The sequence below is a fragment of the Orbicella franksi genome, chromosome 5 (genome assembly GCF_964199315.1).
Source record: "Orbicella franksi chromosome 5, jaOrbFran1.1, whole genome shotgun sequence".
NCBI classification, from domain to species: Eukaryota; Metazoa; Cnidaria; class Anthozoa; order Scleractinia; family Merulinidae; genus Orbicella; species Orbicella franksi.
Genome location: NC_138149.1, coordinates 22,343,743 through 22,368,876, shown reverse-complemented (window position 1 = coordinate 22,368,876; position 25,134 = coordinate 22,343,743). Strand labels below are relative to the sequence as shown.

At 37.9% G+C, this 25,134-nt stretch overlaps 3 protein-coding genes across 3 annotated transcripts in view; 2 read left to right on the top strand and 1 right to left on the bottom strand.

Moving 5' to 3' along the window:
• Positions 1-94: 94 nt before the first annotated feature.
• LOC145486817 (putative transcriptional regulatory protein BOV_1660) lies at positions 95-11,008 on the bottom strand. The gene is made up of 7 exons (XM_081465540.1): positions 10,741-11,008; positions 7,380-7,492; positions 6,506-6,639; positions 6,144-6,193; positions 5,575-5,657; positions 2,418-2,495; positions 95-1,967 (listed from the first exon to the last, which is right to left on the bottom strand). Exons 1-7 carry the CDS (start codon positions 10,964-10,966, stop codon positions 1,716-1,718), a joined length of 936 nt encoding a protein of 311 aa, XP_081321666.1. The 5' UTR covers positions 10,967-11,008; the 3' UTR covers positions 95-1,715.
• A 30-nt stretch (positions 11,009-11,038) lies between these two features.
• LOC145486812 (UBX domain-containing protein 4-like) lies at positions 11,039-25,076 on the top strand. Its single transcript, XM_081465530.1, has 13 exons — positions 11,039-11,406; positions 12,756-12,805; positions 12,908-12,963; positions 14,505-14,533; positions 14,867-14,985; positions 16,369-16,560; positions 16,642-16,694; positions 17,149-17,203; positions 17,498-17,787; positions 19,098-19,200; positions 19,960-20,091; positions 21,716-21,906; positions 22,965-25,076. Exons 1-13 carry the CDS (start codon positions 11,325-11,327, stop codon positions 23,098-23,100), a joined length of 1,488 nt encoding a protein of 495 aa, XP_081321656.1. The 5' UTR covers positions 11,039-11,324; the 3' UTR covers positions 23,101-25,076.
• Positions 24,453-25,134, top strand: part of LOC145486803 (uncharacterized) — a 26,727-nt gene continuing 26,045 nt past the window's right edge. Inside the window, exon 1 of the mRNA XM_081465518.1 lies at positions 24,453-24,538. The gene's annotated coding sequence lies outside the window, so the exon portion shown is untranslated. The remainder of the gene's footprint in view (positions 24,539-25,134) is intronic.

The following is a 25,134-nucleotide window of genomic DNA, read 5'->3' as shown; positions in this document are numbered from 1 at the left end:
ACTGGTACTAGCATGGGAAGGAGGCCAATGCCAGGGAATGACCCTTTGTGTCATTTGCATTTGAAAAGATTCCCCCACATCAGCCTTAAGTGCAAGCTACTATAGTTCTAAAAGAAAAAATAAAATACAATGTTATTGTTTAGTTGCTACAGTACTTCCAGCCAATAAGATTCAACTTGTTGAAAACTTCAAAGTTGCCCCTGGGCTCATATACCAGTTGCTTGATCTGTGAGCGGCAAAGCCGCAATACCAAGTCACAATGGCATCGTGAATGAAAAAGAACACCTCTGCACCCAGATAATTGCTTGTGATAATCACTGAACAGTAATTATCACGAGTGTTTTTTCCTTCTAGCTCTAAATGGATGATAACATCAGACAAGGAAATTTCACCACCAAGGCCCCCTTTGAAAATGCAAATTGTAAATTTTATCATGAACAAATTCCCAAACTTTAGCAGAAAAGATGAAAGGAATACCTTGTGAAAACAACACAAACATGCCAGAGGTTTGAGAAAATTTGGTGAAAATTTAGCTTGGCAGTGAAATGTGACCATCTGATGTATTCATGCATTAGCACTATTTTCCTAAGATCACCCTTGTCTCTGCCAAAATAATGTCTGCGAACCCAAGCCAGGAAACGATTTCTGTGACGTAATGACTTGTTTCTCTTTGGCCAATCAGGTTCCATGATAGAATAAAACTCGAGTGCTCCTCGCAGTGAATGCGTCACACAGTAGTTCTGGGGCTACTTGAGCTAAACTGTGATTGACTTAAATTCCTACGTCACAGAAATCGTTTCCTGGCTCTGGTCCGCAGACATTATTTTCGGCGGAGACAAGGGACAGCCGGAAATACGTCTGCGTTCGCAGGCTAGAAACTTTCCTACTGTATAAACCTTTGTTTTGGTAACACCAGATAGTGGGCGTAAAAACATGCAAACTAATTTGCATTCACCAAGTTTTTAAGTTTCGGTTTAAGCCACATCAGAAAGATGCCTTACACCCGGGACTTGAAGGCATTCACCATTAGAGTGACCATAGGGAACTTTTAAGCAAACCGTGACAGCAATGGCAATGGAAACATCACCAAACAAAAGGTTTAATGAGCAGAACACAGCTAGGCATGTGCATTATAAATCTTTGTACATTTTGCAGCCACCCTCTGTAAAACAACAATGTGAAATGGCTAAGCCAGGTTCTGTGTATTTTGGAGAGCATACAGTGTAGGCCACAGCAGCAAATTGTTCGCATTTCGATTTAGAATAAGCCATTTCCAAGTTACCTTGTGCCTCTGTTTCAAAACGAGCCTTTGAGCAAAATCTTTCATATGAAAATGAGTTTGATTTGTATGAAAATGAACCTACAGATGGAACACATTTCCATATGAATGGTTTCGCATGATGACTTGTTTTTACACATAAGAAAAATGGGCAACTTAGAAATGGCCTATTGATTGCTGGCATTTTGTTTACTTTATTTGGATTATCCAACCAATAAACATATCACACCGTCTATTCCATACTGATCTAAAAGTTTAGATTACTTTGATCTTCCAATCAAGAAAAATTCTTGAATGATTTCTGCTTATTCCATTGACTGTGAGACTTCCATTTGCCAGCATACATTACACTATTCATTATTTTTTCACACTGAACTTGACGCCAGAGAGCTCAGCTTAAAGTGCCCACAAATTTCATCTGTTTTTATTCTGTAGATCAGGAAGTGATAACTGACCCAAACAGCTTGCAAGTTGCATTAGGGAGCCCTTCTATATTGTCATAAACCCTCACTACATCCGCATGATCTTCAAGTCTATCTACAAGCTTTTCTGCTTGCTGTGTTCGTTCTTCGGACAAAGAAACAAGTGTACGAGGAACATACTCCAGTTCTAATGAAATATCTCTGTCAGGAAACTTTTGCGATAGATCATCGTAGACTTGTTTTGAATCTTCAACTGCACATAGGAACTGAAAACAAGACAGAATTTCAAGAAAAAGAGTGGTTTAAAAATTTGATATTTCACAAAAAAAGTGTACATGTAATGATTGGTCTCATTGCACTTGAACACACACATTTTGGGTGTTAATAGTATCTCTCAGTTTGGGAAAATAATTTTAAATACCGGTAGATAGATTTAATGTGGCTACCTTGTCATTAATTAAAGTTACTTTATTTTTGCCCAAAGCTAGTAGTGTGTACTACAGTGCAGAGACCACTGCCAGAAATAAACTACAAACATGTTAACTCTGCAGGAAAGTGGATCTCAGACCATGCTGCTACTAATTAAGGGGGTGTGTTTCTTTCAGGGAAAATCGTTGTAAACATCATTGTAAACCATAAAGTCAACTGAGCCTTCAAAGGTAATTGCTCCATGGAAAATTAAAATGTACATCTACAATCACGATCAATAAATTTACCTTTATGCACTTTGTTCCATTTTCAGATTCATAGAAGAATACATTCTCTGCTCCACATTCAATTCCCATTTCTTCTGCCTGCAAAGAAAGAGATCTGTTTTGACCATTGTAATGCCAATAACTACTTTCAGTGTATCATACATACTGTTGTGAAGCCTCATGTGCCTTGTGGTGCAACAAAGACAGATGATGATAATGATGATGATGATGATCATCATCATCATTAAGCAGTTCTACACTGTGCGACAGAAAGTAACCGTCACAATTTAACAAAACTTCATGTTTCATTACAGAGGATTCTAAGAGTACAGATTAGATCGAAAGCTTTCAAGACCCTAAATTTCCCAATCACCACTTGCCACCCCTAGTTGTGCAAACTGAAAATTCACTTAAAGTGCATATGAAGTAAAAAATAATTGCTGCTTATTTGACAGGCTTTTCAAAGTAAAGAAGAATGGCGTTTCCCTTTTTGGAATATCTTTTTTCGTTCTAGAGATATTTACGTTTTTGTATTATGCAAATGAGGAAAGTGATGACGTCATAGGTGGTTCCATTTGAACAGTAAAACACTGAATCAAGAATATCTCTAGAAATATTGGAGCAGTGTTCTTCAAACTTGGCACCACGAATGTGCATCACAAAAGAAACAGAATGACACCTTCTGTGTTGTTGCCATGGCAACACTTTTGGCTCCAGTCTCTTTCTGTGAAAAACCAAATATGCCAATTTGCAACCCTTCGAAAAGGGACAGAGGGTCTTGCTCGGAACACACGTGATTCCCATATTGTCTTAACTCTCCCCATTAGATTGTTGGGAGTGGATGATCCTTGTTTAAGATAAAATCTGGTAATGTTACTTTTAATTAAAACAGGACCAGTGGCATAACTGTTGTCGTGGTGACGGCACAACAGGTGTCATTTTGATTCTTTTGTGATTTACATTTCAGGTGCCAAGTTTAAAGAACACTGCTTTAATATTTCTAGAGATATTCTTGATTAAGTGTTGAACTGTTTTAGTGGAACCACCTATGACGTCATCACTTATAATACAAAAACATGAATATCTCTAAAACAAAAAAAGATATTCCAAAAAGGAAAATGCCACTCTTCTTTACTTTGAAAAGCCTTTCAAATCAGCAGCAATTATTTTTTACTTCATAGGCACTTTAAAAACAGAAATATTACTTGTTGCTTTTTCCACCAGACCCTGGTAGAGAAACATGCAAAGATTACTATGTGGTACATGCTACAGAAACCAATGTTATGGGACATCTGGCCTGGTCTTAAATGCTGTGGACACACAAACATGGGGCGCTTTCCGTTCAAAATTTTGAGATGGGGATGATCAAAATCTTGGAAAAAAATTATTGAATTTTCAAAACGTGAACCATTCAACTGGAAATTCTGAGAGGAAAGTCAAGTGAGATGGAAATTGGGCCAGTACAAAATATCAAAAAAATTTAGTACAACGTACACCTGGAAAGGTTTTGCTCTTTTCCAGAAATTCTGCAAACTGTTGTTCCATTTGCCACTTGAAATTTCCAGAAATTCAAACTGGAATTTTTCATTGAATGGAACACACCCATGAGAGCATAATGGTTAACATACAAAGAACTTTAAATCTATGGCCACTCGTGTCTAAAGGGAAGGATTATGTGGCACTGAATTTCTTACAATGTAAGCTGTAATTGGAATTTCAATGGAATTTTTCATTGAATGTAAAATGCCTATATGATGGCATAATGGTTACCATACAAAGAACTTTAAATCCATGGCCACTGTCTAAAGGATGGGATTATGTGGTGTTCAACTGACTTACAATGGAAGCTGTGTTTTTAAGTCTCATACATGTACATGTACTGTTCACTTCTCTTGGAGGTTTGGTGAATGGTGAATGGTACCTACAAAATCATGGGTCTCGGAAACTTTAGATCCAATCTTGAAATCTTTTGTGAGGAGTCATGAAGTCTTGCTTTTGTGTATTCCTTTCTGTTTTGCAATCTAAAATCGCTTCAGTCTCAGTCTTGGATTTTCAAGCTAAGGTCTATGCATCTCAGCGAGTCTTGGATTTTATCATTGTGTGTCTACTTAGTGTGTCTACTTAGTGTGTCTACTTCGAAGAAGTTTTGGTTCACCCTGCCAGAAATAATTCTTTGGGAGGGTTTGGAGTAACCTAGTACATGAATTTTGGACAGCTTGATAAGGTATACGCCAAAAGTGGCACTCTCAGGCGAATTATGAATTGGGCATTTTGTGCCTAGCAATGTAATGTTAAGGCTTTATAAATCTTTTATCTTGCTGTATTCCCCTCCTTCTGGTAGTGGGGAGAGAAGAAGTGAATCCACTAGAATATGCTAATTATTACATTCTCAGGTCCCTGCTGGGTTACTGCAAATCTATTTTATAGGAGGATCTGTTATGTACTATTAACATGGAAACGCTAGAGCACAGGAGAAAACAGCAATCTCTTATCCTGTTGTATAAATGTCTTAATAACAACGGTCCTAAGTACATCAAGGACTTTTTTAGTGTCAGATATAATCTTAGAGGTAATGGCGTTAATTTATGTGTACCTAAATTTAACCTCAACTTTATGAAGAAGTCATTTAATTAAATATGTACGAAGATCTGAAATAGTTTGCCTTCAAATGTGAAACAGGCCATCAATGTTGCCCATTTTAAGAATAAACTAAGAACATTAGTCAAACTTTTAATTTTTTTCTCATTTTATTCTACCGTTATTCTGTTAGGATTTTAAATTTCACTGTATATATTTAATTCTTAGTGTCAATGTTTAGTTAATAGTTTATTATGTGTGAATCAGATGATAGTAAATTTTTAATGTTCTAGATTTTATAACTTGTATATTACAAAATTACTAAATCTTTGTATTTTAGGAATACACATAGTTCCGTATTTAGAACAGGCTTGTACAGTTCTTAAACTTGACATGTCTGAATAAGGAATTGTATTGTACTGTATTGACTAGCATCCATCCAGAGGAAGCACTGTAACATTATAATACCCATGCTGAATAGGCATCAAGAAATTTTACTCCCAACCTGATGAGCCACTAGAGTCAGCAAGAGTACTGTTGATAATTATTAATTTTTATACTCACAAAGTTTGCTTTGACATGAGAAAAAAAATGACCCTACCTTGTCAACACTCCCCTCATCAGGATAGTCTGACAATTTGTGTTTATCCTCCATAAAGAGGAAGTCCTCTACAGTTATCATTCCTGTGTTTTATAACAATGACAAATTAATTTACTGTTAATGAGGCTGTTGTTTTTTAATGATGTCAATGGCTTGTTACTCAAACACATGTATTTCAGAGCTCAAATATATTATTATTTTAAACTGAGTAATTTCTTAGAAATCGATTTAATTGTAATAAAAACTAACAATAAAAATTTACACTGTTTTGACCTCTACAAGGTCATTTGCAAGTGCAAGAGTATGTTCAAGTGTCATTTTCAATTCACTTGTACTGGAAAATGACATCAGAGAGGTCGAAATGTCATTGCTAGTATTTATTAAAAAATCAAACTTATTTGTTATTCTTGTTCTCAATTTAAAAAATAAATAAATAAAACACATGTATCATCAACATCCACATGTAACTGGCTTATCTAGCTGACCTATACTGTGTATCTCCATTATTTTGCAGAAGAGGACAGAGGGGATAGAGTTGTTTTTATAAATAATCAAATTATTGCCAATACCTTTCTGTTGATAATGAAACATGACTGATCCGCCATCATTAAGCAAGCCCCTGAAAATAGTGCCAAACAAACAAGGGTTGTGATACACTCTCAATAATGATAATGGCAACACCCCTCAACCCTAACTCCCTACCTCTTAACCCTTAATCCTCACCCTCTCCCCCCCTCCCCGGTAGAATGTACACAAGGATGTACATTAAACAGCTTCAAAGTCTTCTTTGAAGTCTTCTTCAAACTTCATGCCTCTCCCAAGAACATAACAATGTCCCTGGCCAGGCCTAGAACCCGGACTGCTCGATCTGGAGATGAGTGTACTAATCATGAGGCCACCACGCCTCTCACAATCCCAGAGAAGTACTCACCCATTTTTCCGCAGAATAGTATTCAGTTCACTCTTTGTTTTAATCTTGTTAGCTGTCAGTAGTTGGACAAGCAAGCCACAGCCACCTGGCCCTTTGACCTCAAGCACAATGGTTTCATAAGGTTGGTCCTTTGTCTGATGAACAAATAAAGGAAGGACTGATGGAAGACAGGAAGAAAAAAAGGCCATCTGAATCTACTAACTGAATGCACCTAAAAATAACAGGTGTCTAATTTTTTTCATAACATAGCTAGAGAAGCCATGCTATCAAACATAATCTTATATCATAAATCCAGATAATTATGATGTACCCTCATGGCCTCAGCAAAGTACACGTAAACTTTGTTTCATCATTTCTTTTCACAAAAAGAAATGATGACGATGGGCAGACAGTCCGGCATACAGTCTGACAAACTGTAGGATGGGTAGACAGTCGGGCGTACAGTCAGGCATACAGTCAGACAGACTGAAAGATGGGCATACAGTCTGACAGACTGAAAGATGGGTAGACGGTCGGGTATACAGTCAAACAGACTAACAGATGGGCAGACAGTCTGGCAGACAGTCTGGCATAGAGTCAGACAGACTGAAAGATGGGCAGACAGTCAAGCATATAGTCAGACAGACTGAAAGATGGGCATACAGTCTGACAGACTGAAAGATGGGTAGACAGTTGGGCATACAGTCAAACAGACTAACAGATGGGCAGACAGTCTGGCATACAGTAAGACAAAATGAAAGATGTGCAGACAGTTTTTTCAGTCTCAGATTGAAAGATGGGTAGACAGTCTGGCACACAGAAAGACAGACTGAAAGATGTGTAGACAGTTGGAAAGATCAACAGCTAACAGTAAAAGCAAATCATACAATCTTACCCCTGCTCCTGTTTTAATGGCATTCTCAACACTTTGTTTAGGCATACTTATTGACTTAGCTCTTTCAATCAGTCTGTCCAAACGAGGGTTGAACTGAACATCTGCCCCTGATTCTAAATTCAAAAAAATATAAAAATTATGTAGTATATATTAACCTGCAGACAGCTTTAATCCTTTATAATACACGCAGATATCAAATACGCACTGTATATACGCTCCCATTTAATCTTGCTGGAGGGAGAGGGGACAAGATCTGGGGGTTGCAAATGACCCAGGTGTCCAATTGATGCAATTGACAATTGATGGCAATCGATACCAATCAGTACCTGTCAATATCAGTCAATTGATTGATTATTCAATGGCCAATCAATGAAGAGGATTTGTGTGACTTTTTATTGATTGTCATCAATTTCCAAACTGGAAATGACATTATAGCAATCGATGACCTAATTCGTATCAATCATTTTACAGTTGTCTGCTCAGTGACCTTGCCTTTGAATGGCAGCAAGGCTGGAAGTGACCTTGTTTTCATACAGACCTCACTGCTTTTGTTGTGTAAATCAAGTTGTTCTAATGCTAACTAGTTGCATTTACATGACAAAAGTAGGCGTCTCTATCAAAGCAAGGTCACCTCCAGCTTTGCTGTCATTAATGGGCCTGGTCACTGAGCACACAATTGTAAATGGCCCATTGTCACGTTTTCCAAAACAATAGCAATCGATGAGCAGACCTGCCAACTCTCCCGGTTTTCCTGGGAGTTCCCAAGTATTTCATCAAATCTCCCAGTCTCCCAGTCAGAGCACCAAATCTCCCGGGAACCACCTACCGTAGCTCTTTTTAATTTTTTTTTCATTAATTTTGTTATTTTCGAGATTTCAAAAAGGAAAATAAAACAAGAAGAGAATAATATTTGTTGCCCTTATTTGAGCCACTCTCGATCTGAAAACGTAAAACAGAGTGATCAAATTGATATATATTTAACGAGTATCCTAATTGGTCAGAAATCAACCAATCAAATTGCACAATACATGGTACAAAATCGGTGTGGTTTTCGCACGCTGTTTACATCAGTCAAAGCGAAGATGGCCAGCATGGATTTCGGATCACCTCCAGGTTATTGTACTCTGGTGGTTGGCAGGTATGGATGAGCAGCTAATGTGTGACTATTGATTGACCAATGCCAATCGATACCAATTACCAAATTTTATCGATGGATCTCGATGAAGCGATCACTTTTACGATCATCAATATTTCCTTCAACTGGAAAGCCCGGGAAATAACCGGTGCATAGGCTTTTTTGTGGCTCTGCCACCTCAGTGTTATAAACATGTAATTCACCATTTTACTTATAATTGTGCATTATTCAATTAACTATATGTGCAATTATATTTTATTTATGATGCTGTGTCTATTTCCGGCAAACGGACAGGTTTTTTAGAATACTCTGTGTCTGCCAGTGAGACTAAAGTAAAACTATGTAAAAAGAACTTTATGACAGGTGATCTGACCCCAAGAGGAATCGAACCCAGATCAGTGAATAAAACGTTCAACTGTTCAGTCTTTTAATGCAACAGTAAGACTTCAGGGACAACAGTAGGTGTTAGTTGATTTTGATTATATTTATTTATTTATATTTTGTTTTTAACAGTTTTCAAGATCTGTCTTGAAGATCACATTAGTTGAAGACTAGTTTTGAATGCAAAATGCAAAATAGTCGTGTTTACGTCAGTGATTGTTCTGTGATAAACAAAATATAGTTCACCTTGTTGCTTACATTTATATGCTTACAAGTAATTAAGAAATATCTAAAATTGAGAAAACATACCTTTAAAAACATCTACAAGTTTCTCTAGTCCCTGACGGACAAGCCATTGTTTGACAAACGCCTCGTCTTTCCCAATGAACTCATCCATGGCACTTTCGAAAACACGTGTGCCAAATGCCCGAGGGTTGCCCCAGGGTACACAAATGCCCAACCCCCAGGCTGCGATAAAATTGCGAATGTCCCACCCCCCAGACTGACAACATGAGCAAATGCCCCGCGGTTGCCCGGGGCGGGGATGGGCACTGCTGGAATTGACTGATGGATAACCGGAGTGCTTTTTAGGCTCACCAGAGTACTTCTTAGGCTAACCGGATTGCTATTCAAATGTTTTGATTGCCGGTCACTTTATAATAGTCTACATTATAAATCCCAATATACCGGGTGCTGGGCTCACCAAAATTAGTACAGTGTGGGGCCCAGTTCTCGGCCGGGCCCAGTTCTCGGCCACTTTTTGTTCAGCGTTTATTTTTGCGTCACAAATGAATCTGAATAAAAAGCAATTGTTTCCAAAGGTAGCTTGATTCCTTGTCTTCCGTTCTGCCGAGTTTTGTTTCATCCTGCCGAGTTTTCCTGTGAGCACATCGAGGTTATGCAAAGGTAGGTGAATTTGGTTTCCCTGAAAACATGTTTGTTTACGGCTACTCGAATTACATGGTTTAATTCAAGTTTATATTTTGTCCGTCTAGAAAGCCCAAATGAGCCAATTCATGGCATAAAGAATGTAGAGTGATAAAGCTATCTGTTAAATATAAACTTTTCCAGGCGTGTTTAGTTCTTTGACCTAAATTCACTCCTCAATATTTCCTTAGTACTTTGGCAAATTTGCCTGTTCTCGGCCACCCTGCTCGCCTTCGACACTAAAAGCGCTCATAGTTTTGTGTGGAGTATTCGTGTCAAGTCAGTTGCAAAAATAAAGCTGTAATGGGGTAGCATGCTGAAAACTATGAGCTCTGACTTAACCCTGTTTTAAATACCCAACTCTTTTTAGCCTCGCTTGACTGCACTTAAGAGAAAAACTAGGTGTGCAAAAAACTTCCTTTTCTAAAATGAAACAAAGCTCTTTAAGGATAATTTGTGATCGAAATATCAAAACACAAGCCTTATAATTGATTTAACAACAAAAAATGGTAACAAAGCGTTGTTCATTCTGAAGAATCGCATGCACTCTTTTGTGGCCGAGAACTGGGCCCGCTGGCCGATAACTGGGCCCACGAACGAAGCCTCCATTTTCGTTATTACTCGGGAGAAAACAGCGTTGAGCAGTCGATAGCTCTACATGTGTAAACTGAATGCTGAAGCTAGTTATGCGTGAAATTTTAACTCCTTACGGCTATTCCAAGGTGAGAAATACAAGTTTACGTTTTTTGTGGCCGAGAACTGGACCCCATACTGTATTCAGCCATATAAACAAGGATTTGACATTACTAAATGAAATTTTTAAAAACTTAATTTTGACTGCCGGACACGGAGTATTTTGAAAAACCTGTCCGGCTGCCGGACATAGAGACACAGCGTATTTATAAAACTGTGCCTTACCACGAACGGCTGTGATAATTTCCATGGAAAGTTTCCCAAACTCCTTGCTGCGGGCAAAGTCATTGTGAGCCTTCTTGAACTTTCTATTTTGCCATTGACTGTGCCCCTTACATCTGACCTGTATTCTGGAAAACGTTAGTGACGCACTTGGACAACAACACCGCGTAGCAAGGACGGGAAAGTTCGCAGCAAGCACACAAGACTTTCTCGTCAAGGCAGCCGCCATTTTGATTTTCCGCTAGGAGGAATCTTCTCTACTCAGCAGAGAGGGGTAGGGAAAGTCATGGGCTTTCCACGCGTTTTCGAAAGCTGTCGACACATTTGTGCAAGCTTTAATTAATTTATCCTTTTAAATGATTATTGATTTCTTAGAAATAAATAATATCGTGGATACGGAAAGAAAAAGTCAAAATTTATTACTATAATTTGGTTAAAGCTATCACCCCACCCATGTCAAAATTGGATGGCTCGGTTACCAAGTCAATTTCTTCATCATTTCTTGACTAACACGTACAGTGTGCTTGGAAATTGCAATTTTCTCGGATTGATTGTGTATTGACGAAGCAAAACTGCTTTAAAATAACATGCAGTGGTTTACAGGAAGTATTCCTGAAGCCATTGGTGAGTCAAAGCGGAAGGGACTGGTATTCATCGTCTATATTGAAGGTATATTATGTCAGAGTGTAACGTCATTGCATTTCGTTGCACAATTCATTCATCATTCAAGTTTTTTCGCTTATTTGCCTGCACGATTCAATCTATTAACATTCTAATTGCGATTTTATTTTATCGTTAATCGTTACCTCGGTAGTCAAGATACTTCCTCTGCCCAGCTAATTTAAATGAAGTCATTTTGGATCCTTCCGGGTTTTGTTGTTTTTATAAGTTTAACTCTTTATTTATCATACACATGCGCTTAAGCTTAACCTTATAGTTTTTTAAGAACGGCTTCCCTCGTTTACCTTTTGAATAATATCTTAAGACCGTTAGCCATAGGCTTGTATTGTGTAATATTATTTACAGACGTATTGTTGAACTGAAGCCGTGATCCACATGTTTTAGGTGTGCTTATGGTGAATTTCAATTTACTTATAATACATAATAATTTGAGGAGATAATTATTACTTCATTAAGAATGGTTAATTATAAGAGCAGGCCAGTTTATCGTTAATTCTTAATCTGCACTGCAGTGCAATTTAACACGCATACGTTCGTAATTTTCTCAGTCATATAATAAAATTGAGTAATTTAATGAAAGTTCAAGTAATTAAGGATTTACACTGCTCATGATATCTGGAAATTCTGTCAACTTGCATTCACCTTTAGGCTCATGTAATTTTGAGAGAATTATCAAATATCACTCGTAGTATAAGTCCTTAATTGCACCCGCATTCATAGGATCACCTATACTTTTAATCCATCAAATATTTTTGCTTCCATGCGATTGGTCTAATTATATCACATGACTGAATATGCCCAGCTAAAGCTGGGGAACATCTGAGTGATATTTCCCAATGATTCTAGACCAGCTGGTCACATTTTCATCCACATGTACATGTAGACAGTATTGAGATGGCAAAGGGGGCATTTGAGCCCATCAGGCCCACACCCCTCTTTGATTTCCATAGCATGAAGCGAGTACATTGCAGGAGTATCTCTACTCTCCCCTATCCCCCGGGGTGGAATGCTACACATGAAGTCCATGCTAGGGTTACTCCCAGCATTGAATTTACCACTACCCATTTGTAGACCTGGGTGGAGAGAGACACGGTGGAAGCAAAGTGTCTTGCCCAAGAACGCAACACAATGTTCCTGACTAGGGCTTGAATGCAGCACACTTAATCTCAGATCTATTGCACTAACTAGTAGGTCACTGTGTCTCCTAGGAGAGTGGGGGAAAGGGATGTGGACACTTTAAATATTATTTAACTATATATTATTATTTTGTAATATCTAGTTGTTGCAACCTTCCATTAATTTGATTTTTTTCCTGAAACAAATAAACCCTGTTACAGGAGATAATGAGGACACACAGAAAATGAATGCAACATGGGCAGATCCAAAGGTACATTTGTATAACATGTAACTGAAATCCCAGTCATTCATATACAATAAAGCAAAATGCTATTTCTTAGCTGTGAGAAAAACTGACAGCCATCAAATTCAGATTTCAGAGACGCTATCAAGAGAAAAATGTGTGGCAATTAAACTGGATCACAAGAGGTCAGTGGGGAAAGAAGGATTTTTTTCTTATATAATAATACACATGAAAAAATTACTCGATTCTGATTGGCTAAGAGCAGTGCAGTTCAAGTGTAACACCAGTGCAAAAAGTGTAACATCAGTGCAAAAAGTGTAACACAAGTGCAAATTACACATCAAAATTCTGGATTATGATTGACTGAAAGAAAATAGGAACTTTTCTAAGAAAATGATATCACATAAAATGATGACAAAAAGTTTGTGCTGAAACTTTGAAAAGAGTTTTCTCAAATGAGAAAAAATGGCTTCAAGAAAGATCTTCCGGCACTTCCTCCGCGTGAATTTTTTCATGTTTATATTATTAATAAGTAATCATACGGTTTTTCTCGTTCAATTTGGAGATAATTTGCACTTGTGAGTTTTTCAAAAAGCTGAAATTACACTCGCCGAAGCGGCTCGTACAATTTCAGCTTTTTGAAAAACTCACTCGTGCAAATTAATTCCAAATTGAACTCGAAACCGTATGATTACCTATACTAATTATATAGTGTAGAATTCAACTGCTTGTCGTTACATACAAGGCTTCACCATTACTGCACTGTGCTGTTAATACCGATGGAAATTTTTTTAAGGTATGTCTTTAGAAGCAGATCCAGACCTTGAGTTAAGGGGAGGGGGGGGGGGCAGTTTTGTTGTGCTTGCCCTGCCAGCTTTTCTTCCTTCTGTGAGTTCTTCTTTTTTTAGCCAAATTAAGATCAACCACTGTGTTTTGAGTGGGATCACCAGTTTGAAAAATTAAAACTTAGAGCTACATGTACATGTATTACAGTGTTAATGGTAACCACCTCATTTTCAAAATTGTGTAAACTTGATTGTCAAAGAAAAAGTACTGGCAATACCTGCCAATTCACATACATTATGCATATGTCACGTACCTGCAGATTGAAAACCTTGATCACACACATATAGGGCAGTTTCCCACACATGATTTCCAATTCCAGCTACTTGTTCAGTAACCATTAACATGAAAAATTGAATTCAATTTCTACCCAAAATAGTCTAGTGAAAAGTGCTAAATGTTATGTTTGAGTCCTACATGTAGGTATCAAGCTATATGTATGCATAATCTCGGCAAGATGGTGCCAAGATTTGGTGCTTTATCACACTGCTACTTTGGGCAACCTTTGAAATTCATTGAAACGTCTTTGGGAATTTTCAGCAACGTTTAGAATGCATCGCAATGTCTTCAGTAACGTCCAGAAGTCTTCACAATTTTTTTTTTTTGAAATTTGGGTAATGTGGATATGAAAATCACCCACATTGGATTTAAGAAAAATTGGCAGGTACATCTTTGGAATATCCTTGAAGTTCTTCAGTTGCCTTTGAACGAATATCTTCAGATTGTTTTCAAAAATCCTGGAACTCCCAGGATAAAGATCTCATGCGTGTGACTTACAAAATGTTGGCGGGTGTATCATTAGTTTACAGTATGTGCAAGAATGTACACATGACATTTGTAATCATGTAAATTCCTGTTCTCTTTTTTCTCCTAATTATTTTAGTGATGACTGCATACAGTTTTCCAAGCTTTGTATCCTTTTCAAGCAGTGGCAACTTTGAGGCTAAACCTACAAACTGTATAAAATTAATGTTAAAAAGGGTCTTATCACATGTAACTTCATACATGTATCTCAAACAATGACATTTGTTTGTTTAGCTCATTGTACTGATTGAAGCACGAGAAGCTCTGACTTATTGACCTTATCAGTGAACAATTTACAATTTACAATTTTTTAGCATATTACATGAATGTACCCATACTACAGTTGTAGCTACATGTAGGTACCAGTAATCACAAGTAACTTACCACATTGTCAAAGATTGTTGTTGTTGTAGTCCTTAACTTGCTAAATCATTTAATTAGACCCTATTGTTTGTATCCCAGCAACATACTTTATTGGTGAGAACGGTTTGCCGCTGGAAGTTGTAGGTGGGAGCCTTTCAGTTGATGAGTTTCTTGTAAAGTCAAACAAGGCTTTAGAGGTAAAGATTTACTTGAACAGAAAGCGATAATTGTTACTAGACTAGAGAAAGTGTTACATGCACATACTGTACATGGTTCTTCTTGAAGTTTCTCCTTTTTTTTCGCAAACCCAGTGGGGTAATGAATGTCACAGAGATGCCAAGACCCTTGTTTGAAAATCAGAGACTAAGACAGCCTCTAGTTGCATGAACCAGTTGGTACATATCAGAAGAATTAAACATCTCTTAGACAAGAAAACACTTTTATTACTTATAAATAGCCTCGTTTTCAGTAAATTGTTTTATTGTTCCTCAGTGTGGGGGAACACATCTACCGGTAAACGTAATCTATACAAACTACAGTTGGTGCAGAACTTTGCAGCCAGAGTTGTATTAGGGTTAGGGAAGTTTGACCATATCTCTCAGGGTCGGAGATCTCTCAGATGGTTAGATGTTACAGAGAAAGTTTTATTTAATGAGCTAGTTTTAGCATTCAAATGTGTAAATGGTCTAGCTCCAGATTATGTAGTTAAATATTTTGTTAAACGTTCAGCAGTCCACAATAGGAACACAAGGGGATGTAATAGTTTTGTGGTTCCCCAATGTAGACTGTCAACAGGACAAAGGGCATTTCACTATCGGAGTCCAAGGGAATGGAACGGGCTAGCTGAGAATATTAAGAATATGAAAGAAATTAATAGTTTTAAGAAGACTCTTTTTAAAAATATGTTTTATAAGAAATAATTGAATTTTTAATTTAAATTGTTATTGTAAATAAGTTTTTTTAATTTCTAGTATTTTTTTAATAGTTAGTTTATTGTGACTGAAAAGCCCTGTTAAAGGGAGTTCCAATAAAGCATGTATGTATGTATGTATGTAAGACTTTAAACTTGGATGATTTCAGGTTCTTCAAAAGATTAAAACACAGAAAAAACAATACCTTGCCACTCATCATAGAGGCCTCACCAACTGAATCAAAATAGATTGAGTCAAAGTTTCTGAGACCTAAGGGCTTTTTTGGTGCTGCTCAGGCCTCTCTCAGGTTCCTTAGCATGATTGCTGAAGAAACATTAAGTATTGTAGCTGCTCCTGCTGTATGGGAATATTTTGTTAGATTTCTCTGGCTAACAATTTGCCAGTTCCAATATTTTCTACTCCTTACATTGATGGCAGTGCATGTGGATTAAATCACTGTGAGATTAAAGTTAGTGTGTTACCCAATAGCACAGTACAATGACCCCAGCCAGGACTTAAGATGGTGTAATCAGGAGTCCAGTGAATTACACCATTAGGCCATTAGGTGTAGAGACCAAATGCATGTACAGTGCAAACTTCCAGTGTCATCTAGCTTGGCAGCTTCATGTTTTCCCTTGCCTTATATTTGAACCACTGATTCCATTTCAGACTCACCCGAAGTCAACTACAAACAATGTTACAGTAACTGCTACAGCCAGCATGTTGCCACAAACCAGTGAAGCTGCGTTAAGTTCCACCCAGCAGACATCAGTCAGTAGCCCACCACAAGAACAGCCAGCAGCCACCCAGACACAAGAACTCTCAAGTAGAGACACAATGGCCAGACCAGGACCATCAGATGTAAGAACATATTTACATGTTCATGTATCAGCTTGCATCTCAAGCTCATCTTAATTGCTTTTAGTTTTATCCACTTCACAGGAACCTACAGCTAGCATTGAACAGCACATGTCCTTAAATGAGAGAGTTGAAAGGTAACATTTATTTTTTTTAGTAGGTTGTTGTGAGAGTTCTTTGAAACCCACACTCACCTTTTCCCCCTTGCTAAGGTCTTCCCTTCCTCCTCTCACTTTGAAAGTGGGATTTTCTGACAAGACTCACCATCCCCAGAGTGAAACCAGATTTTGACTAGTAAGTAACTAGCAACACAAAATGCGATAAAATTATATTAAGTTAGCCAATCAGAAGTTTCTTCTTTTTGGAGCTTGAGTAGTATTCATTTGTTGACACAGTGTCTACCATTTCCACTATTTTGAAACAAGCTCCTTTCTCTCTCTCTCTCTCTAGTAGTCCCCCCCTCCCCACCCCTGTCTCAGAAGCTCCTTTTGAAATTACATAAACCTTCCTTGGGCTTAATAGTAGTGTAAGAGAGCTTTTATGGTAATTTATTGACTCACACTGATTGCCTTTCATGATTTTTATGCTTAGAGCAAAGCAACTTATTGAACAAAAAAGAAATGAGAAAGAAGAGAATGAAAATCAGGTAATGTGAAGTCTTTTACATTGGAATATTTCTAGGATCAAAGGATTTTCATCTTTGTTGACCAGTTCTGCTTGCAATTACAGTTGTGTGGTGACATTGTTTTTATGTATACAATTGTATATTGTGTAAGTAGTGGCATGTGATGAGTGTAACACAGATTTTGTTATGGCCAAACATTTCACTGGAACTTGGCCAGGCTAAAGAATGTTGCTCATTATAAGGGAGACTTCATTAAAAAGGGGCTTATTACATGTATGTGAGAGTTCCTCTTTAAAGAGTATATTTTCATCTTAGGAACTCAAGAAAAAAGAATTTGATAGACGTCATTTAGGACAAGAACTCAGTAAAGCCAAGCGTGACCGTGAAGAGAGGCAAGCACATGATATTGTTAACCAGATCAAGGAAGACAGAGCCAAGGAACGAGCCCACAGAGAAGCTGTTCGGCAACAGATTGTGAGGGACAGAGCTGAGCGAGAGGCCAGGAGGCAAAACGAGATGCAAGAGAGGCAGTATGCTCAGGCTGCGGCAGCAGCACCTTCAGGTGCCATGATGGGAAGCCATGAACAGCAGGGTAGAAGTGATTGGTATGTATAACATATTTGTAGATTGTGCTTCTGGATCAACCGTAGGATTTTCTAATAGGCAAAAAGAATATGAAGAAAAATCTACCACTCCTGAGTTTAAGGGGACAGTGTTTTTTAATACCTATGTCTGGGAGCTTGCTATAAAGTTTTTAGTAATACAAACAAACAACTACAACAAAAAAATGCCAAAAATGGTGAAATCATCAGCCAAAAATAATAATATTAAATGACAATAAGACACTTATATAGTGCTGTTTCCCCATAGTTCAACAGCGCTTAACAGATATAAATATCTGCTAAAAATTAACTACCGGTAAGCTTACTAAAATTATCTAAAATTGACTAAATTTAAAAAATTAAAGTAAAACCATGATGAAATAATAAAAGATCAGCATCTGTAGTAAGCACTCAAGAAAAGATGCTTTTTGAGTCTACTTTTAAAAAGACAATTATACGGTAAATGCCACGAGATTCAGAATTTCAGCAGAATTGCATTTTTGATTTCTTGAGAGGCTACACAGGTCACCAAATCAAATTTGATGATTTGCAATCTACATGTACTTCAATGCTTAAAATCTTACGCTTTTTTATGCACCGGTACTTGTTTTATTTTGTTCTCACTGAAAATAGTGCATTCTGAGTTCTTTCATTAGACTGTTTTCAATATTTTAAAATTCAGCTTGCCAGTGAGGCCTAGAAGACACAAACAAAGGAAATTGAATGACATGTTTATTCATTTCTTTTGTTTGCGTCCTCTAGGCCTCACTATCAAGCTTATTTTTAATATGTCGAAAGTGACCTATTAACAACATCAACTTGTCATGGTCAAGTTTAAGGAAGCAAAGATTTGAGATTGTGCTTGCCATAACTAACTATCTTTCACACAAGTAGTGGTATTTGTCAATAATTATAATTGTTATAATCACTATGGTAATATCATGGGTGACAAATTACTTCTTAATTTTGGCACAAAACTTCAGAGTTAATTTGTGATTTCACATGTGATATTGCAAAAGTGCCATGGCAACATTTGGCACAAAATTTTTCAACACAATAAACAAGTCAAAAACCCTCGATTGTGAGAGTAATTATTTTTCACCTATGATTTTAAAAGGTAAACAAATGGTATACTGTCTTGTGACAAAACATGTGTGAAATTATTTCTTAATTTCACTTGTCACCATTTTGATTCCCCACACAAATTAATTAGAAAAGCAAACTTTCAATAATCAGCCAGGACACTGCCCCTTTTAGTCAAAATAACACAGTGATTTAAAAAGAACATGTATGTATCTTTTACTCTGTTCCAGCACCTCTGCACGCCTCCAGTTTCGTCTTCCAGATGGTAGTTCTGTAACAAACACATTTCCAGCGGATTCACCATTGGAGACCATCAGGCAGTATATCATCACAGTAAGCTCTCTTCAAACAATAACCACAAAGCTAAATATGTGTACACTATTTTTGTCTTTAAGTGTTGTATCAGAATTCTCCATACCTGCTCCATACTGCCTTCAATACATTTCGTGTGGTTGGCTTATAATTATGTACATGTAAAGAGAATTTTGTTTTCAGTCAGCCATTTTCCAAAGTGTTGAGGTTCCTCTTAATATAATGACTTAGCTGCCCTTTATAAGTTTGCTTATATGTAATCAGGAACAGAAAAACAAGTCCTGTTTCATTTTTATCACCATTCAGAACTTTCTGTTTTGCTTAAACTGAGACATCTTTTGTTCCCCACAATTTGAGAGTGGACATTGTACAGTAGTCACCCATGAGCAAGTTTGATTTTTAGGAAGATAACCATCTAGAAGATGACTATCCGAAAAAAAAAAAAAGGCAAGGGAATGTCTATTATTTCATGAATTATCCTATAATATGTCAAATTATTCTGACTTCCATTTGATTGGTGTTTGCTTATGATCTGTTGGAGGACAGACGTATGTATTTTTGGTTTTTTAGTGTCATTTCTATTATTAAAAAAGTAGATTTCATGTTGTTGTGCATCTGTTCAATAAAAGATCACAGGAGACATCAAAGGTGGTAAGAACATCAGTGACACACTCACCTACACCGTAACAACTTGTGTGCCTCTTTTTGTTTTGTTCTTACCACATTCTTACCTAATATTATTCCACCCTAATCAACAAAGTTCTTTTCAACTGTCCTCAGCAACTTGGACCCAACACCAGCTCAGTAACACTGTACACTACTTATCCACGACGGGAGCTTTCTGATGAAGATCTGGTGAAGAGTTTGGCTGATTTGGGTCTGGCACCAAGTTCGACTCTAGTTGTTGCTTTGGTGAGTTTAGAGATACGGATCCACTGAGTTAAGTTTTGTTTTGACAAAAACTTGATCACTAACATTGCTTTATTTAATTGAGAGGAAATATAACAATAAACTTACCCAATCCAGTTCATTGGACTCAGTTAGACGTTTTTTACACTATTTGTGCATTTACATATAGCTCAAAATTAGCGACTAAAACATTTAGGTAGGGTGCTTTTTTCTCAAATTATGTCTGTCAGAACCCTTTTTCATAAGCAATTTGCTTTTCTAAATTGATTCAATTGTAACAATAAAATCCCTGCTGTCCTGTCTCAGTATGACTTGTCAATTTCTAAAGTTCTTATCAATCATCATGTCATGTAAAAATCATTTATCAACCAAGCCACCTTGGCGGGGGGTTTTTGTACTGACTTAGCTGCACACAAATATGTCAAGACCTTGTCCTGATATTCTCCCAGTACTACTCTACAGTGTGGGGCCCAGTTCTCGGCCACTTTTCGTTCAGCGTTTATTTTTCGTGCCACAAATGAATCTGAACAAAAAGCAATTGTTTCCAAAGGTAGTTTGATTCCTTTTCTTCTGTTCTGCCGAGTTTTGTTTCGTCCTGCCGAGTTTTTCTGTGAGCACGTCGAGGTGACACGAAGATAGGTGAATTTGGTTTCCCCGAAAACGTGTTTGTTTACGGCTACTCGAATTACATGGTTTAATTCAAGTTTATATTTTGTCCATCTAGAAAGCCCGAATGAGCCAATTCATGGCATAAAGGATGTAGAGTGATAAAGCTATCTGTTAAATATAAACTTTTCCTGGCGTGTTTAGTTGTTTGACCTAAATTCACTCCTCAATATTTCCTTAGTACTTTGGCGCATTTGCCTATTCTCGGCCACCCTGCTCGCCTTCAACACTAAAGGCGCTCATAGTTTTGTGTGGAGTATTCGTGTCTAGTCAGTTGTAAAAATAAAGCTGTAATGGGGTGGCATGCTGAAAACTATCAGCTCTGACTTAACCCCATTTTAAATAACCAATTTTTTTTAGCCTCACTTGACTGCACGTAAGAGAAAAACTAGGTGTGCAAAAAGCTTCCTTTTCTAACATGAAACAAAGCTCATTAAGGATAATTTGTGATCGAAATATCAAAACACAAGTCTTATAAGCGATTTAACAACAAAAAATGGTAATAAAGCGTTGTTTATTCTGAGGAATCGCGTACACTCTTTTGTGACCGAGAACTGGGCCCGCTGGCCAATAACTGGGCCCACGAACGAAGCTTCCATTTTCGTTATTACTCAGGAGAAAACAGCGTTGCACAGTTGATAGCTCTACATGTGTAAACTGAATGCTGAAGCTAGTTATGCATGAAATTCTAAGTCCTTGCGGCTATTCCAAGGTAAGAAACACAAGTTTGCGTTTTTTGTGGCCTGGGTGCCTGGGTGCCATACTGTACCCTTGGTTAATAGTACTGTTGCAAAATGTATCAGTTATTCAGGGAATGTCAAAACTTTTTAAACTTGGGAACAAACTTCATGTGTAAGCGGCTTTTTCAAAGGAACAATTAAATCCTGGTTAAAATAGCTGGAAAGCTTCCAATTCAGGAAATTCTTGCCCAATAACTGGAGTTCAAATCTTAATTTTGCAGAAAAGCAACAAAGCCATTTCACCATCAGGAAGCTTGTCATTTTCCGAACTGTTGTTGTGGATCCTTTCTCCTCTGTTTTCACTGATTAATTTCCTGAAGGCTTTTCTGTTTGGCAGTCCTGACCAACCTAGAGGAGCTCACAATCCTCCTCTGCGCAGACCAGATAACACATCACAACCACAGCAGCCAAAGTAAGTCTTCATTTCAATTCTTAGAGGTTTTTGGTGTGTCACCTAAGCAAATCAATTCACTTGAAGTCTGGGTGAGGGGTTGGACTAGAAGATTTGGAAGGGGCTGAGGGTGCAAAGAAAGAAAGGACTGGAAGTCTGAGTGAGGAGTGAGAACAAACTGGAAACCCTGGTGAGAGAGAGGGGGTAGGGTAGGGAAGGGACTAAAAGCTTGGTTGAGGGGGCAGAGGGGGAGGGACTGGAAGCCCAGGTGAAGGCCAGAGAAGAGCAGAAACTAGAAGCCCAGGTGAGGGAGCAGAGTGGGCAGAAACTGGAAGCCTAGTTGAGGGGGGTAGGACTGGAAGCCTAAGTGAGGGGTGCAGACAGGGAAGTAACTAGAAGCCTGGGTGAAGAGGCAGAGGGGGAGGGACTTGGAAGCTTAGGTGAGGGGGGCAGCCAAGGAAGTAACTGGAAGCCTGGGTGAGAAGGCAGAGTGGGAGGGACTTGGAAGCTTAGGTGAGGGGGACAGACAAGGAAGTAACTTGAAGCGTGGGGGAGTATGCAGAGGGGGAGACTGGAAGCCAGGCCTAGGGGGCAGTGGGGAGAAAGACTGGAAGTCCAAGGAGAGGGACCTATTCATCAAAGCAACAGGGATTCTTGGCAGAAATTCTCAAGAAAATTCCATTAAAATTGTACCAGACTTGTTGTTGTGGTACTGTTGCTCAAGTTTATTTGTACTTCTTAGAGGTACTATAGTAGTTGTAGTAAACCCCTTAGTTGTTTGTAAAGATTGAATTTTCAACAGACTTGCAATTCTGGTTCTTTTTTATGCTTATTTGGCCTTGCAGGAAATGTAATTTGTGGTAATTTCACATCAAATTGTTCATGCTAGTGTTTTCAGAATACATATCCGTAGTGGTTACAGAGAATTCTCTTTGGTCTTTTTCCAGATATCACTTTTTTAGTCATTTCCTATATGTTCTTTCCAGGCACATAAATTTTCATAAAACGTGAGAGTTCCAAAGTCAGGAGCTCTCCCCCCGGATTGTATGTTGATCAGTGCTCTTATTGTTTCTTGACAGCTCCATTGTACGTAGGAGAGTTCCGGGGGGTGGATCGTCTGTAAAGGAACAAGGCGGAATTCATCGACTTCACAACAGAGATGATGAAGATGATGATAACAACACATGGAATGGAAACTCCACTCAACAGATGTAATCTGAGATGATCCAAAAACCCAGAATATATCAAAAAAAAATTATTCCAAATTGGATTTTAGCAAATTGTGCCACTTTGTGAAACAAGTCTTAGCCATCGGCTGCAGAATCATAAATGTGTAAATGTGGAAGATAAACCGAGTGGCACAAAATGCTCTTTTAAACGGACTGATCGCTTGCGTCAGCTCATTTGAGCATATAAAATGATAGCTTCGAAAGGTCTGTAACGCAGTATTACTTTATGTCACGCAATATTTCTGTCCAATTTTCGATGTGGCCAGGGGGACGCCCACATCAAAAGGATGGGAGTGCTTGTTATATCTTTTAGGGATTGAAAAAGCAGTTTTGGGCTGTTTAGTTTCAAAAGGTCCACAGTGAGAGCTTTTGCATTACCTTTTAGGGTATTGAGCTGAAAAAAATATGACAGGAGATAATGTGTTGTTTTAGAACTGGTGCATCTTAGGGGTGAAAAAGAAATTTCAAGCCACACCTACAAAACAGGATCTTGGTAACTATTAGGGGCTCTTTTCAAAACTTCCGACGAGCACTGTCCTTTTTAAATGGGATAACAACCCCCCCCCCCCTTAATGATACGTAGAAGCTTCTATGTTCACTTAGGTGCTTAAGAAGTTTCCCAATGGCGTTGGACATACCACAGTTCAGTCTCATGTCTAGTATATTGAAGTAGTAAAGCAAGTAAGATATGAGGCCCTTTAATATAATTCCAGAAGTTGTGTAAATCGTTTCGTGATAATCTGGTACAAGAAATCTTAAGAAATGACGAAGACTTCCAGCAGTCAGAGTGGAATGATTTTATTCAAGGTGGCTGATACAATGTAGTTGTGATTAACTTTAGAACAAAAGGGCAAGGGACTTTGAGAATTTCTCTGCAGAGACTGAGCGAACAAAGGAATTTCAATACAACATTTTGAGTTCAAATAATTATTGTTTCGTTCGATTTCAAGCTCCAGACTCCAATTCCTGCACTTTACGATGAAATTTGGTGAAATTTGGCGTCCAAAAAGGTCTGGGACGAGTGCGAAAATTTTGACGGTGTTGCGGTTTTTAATAATTAAAATATTAAAATATATTTAAATATCAAGTGCAGATCGCAAGTTAGACCCTCGTTTGGTGGTTATCGTTATTCTTATAACCAGGCTAGGGGCTTCTTGACGATAACATAAAGTGAGACATTAGACCGGCTGTTGTTGTTGTCTCTTTTCTCTCGCATTATTCCCCTTCCCATTCCTGCAAATCACGTGATAAGGAGCTGAAAATAATAGCTAACGTCAAATCACGAGACGCCTTGGAATGCACTTTCAGTTTCAATTCTTATGTTTTACAAGAAGAGTCTTCAGTCCCGTTAAAACTGTACGAAAGTTGAACTTATCGCTAGCTTGCTGAATTGTTGGCAGAGAAACTTGGAGACTTCGGAAATTGTGAGTATATGTAAACTGTTGTTGATAGTTCACTTCTTTCCTCAGCCGTAATTTCACGTATCACAGCCACCCAAATCAGACTGCGCCACGACCAATCTGAAAGGATTTAATGCCCAATCAAAGCACAGATTAACAAACCGAATAACTGCAGTTAAATCTTGTTCGATAATATCACTGAATAGCCAACTGTTAGTGTTGGTTTCAATGGATATGGTAGCCCCGGCGATTGTGAGGAATCGAAAGCTGAAAATTCAACATCGCGTGAGATTGAAAGTAAACCATACTTCCGCTTTCAAAATGAAGAATACATGCAGAAATTGGTCTGATCATGACGCATATGATGAATGAAACGTAAAAATGAACAAAACTTCCATGGATCAGTCGCCCACGTCGGATGTTGACATTTTTGTTTAGTTGTAGTTGGCTTATCTGTCTGGCCAGTTGTTGCTCGAACTATACTATGTTTGTGTTTTATTTGTTTTATATACATAGCTTAAGAAACTTATAGTTTTAAATGAATAAAGATACCCTTTATGTGTGTGCATGTCTGTTGCTTGCGAAGAAATCAACAAAAGTATGCAAAGCGGAGTAGAACG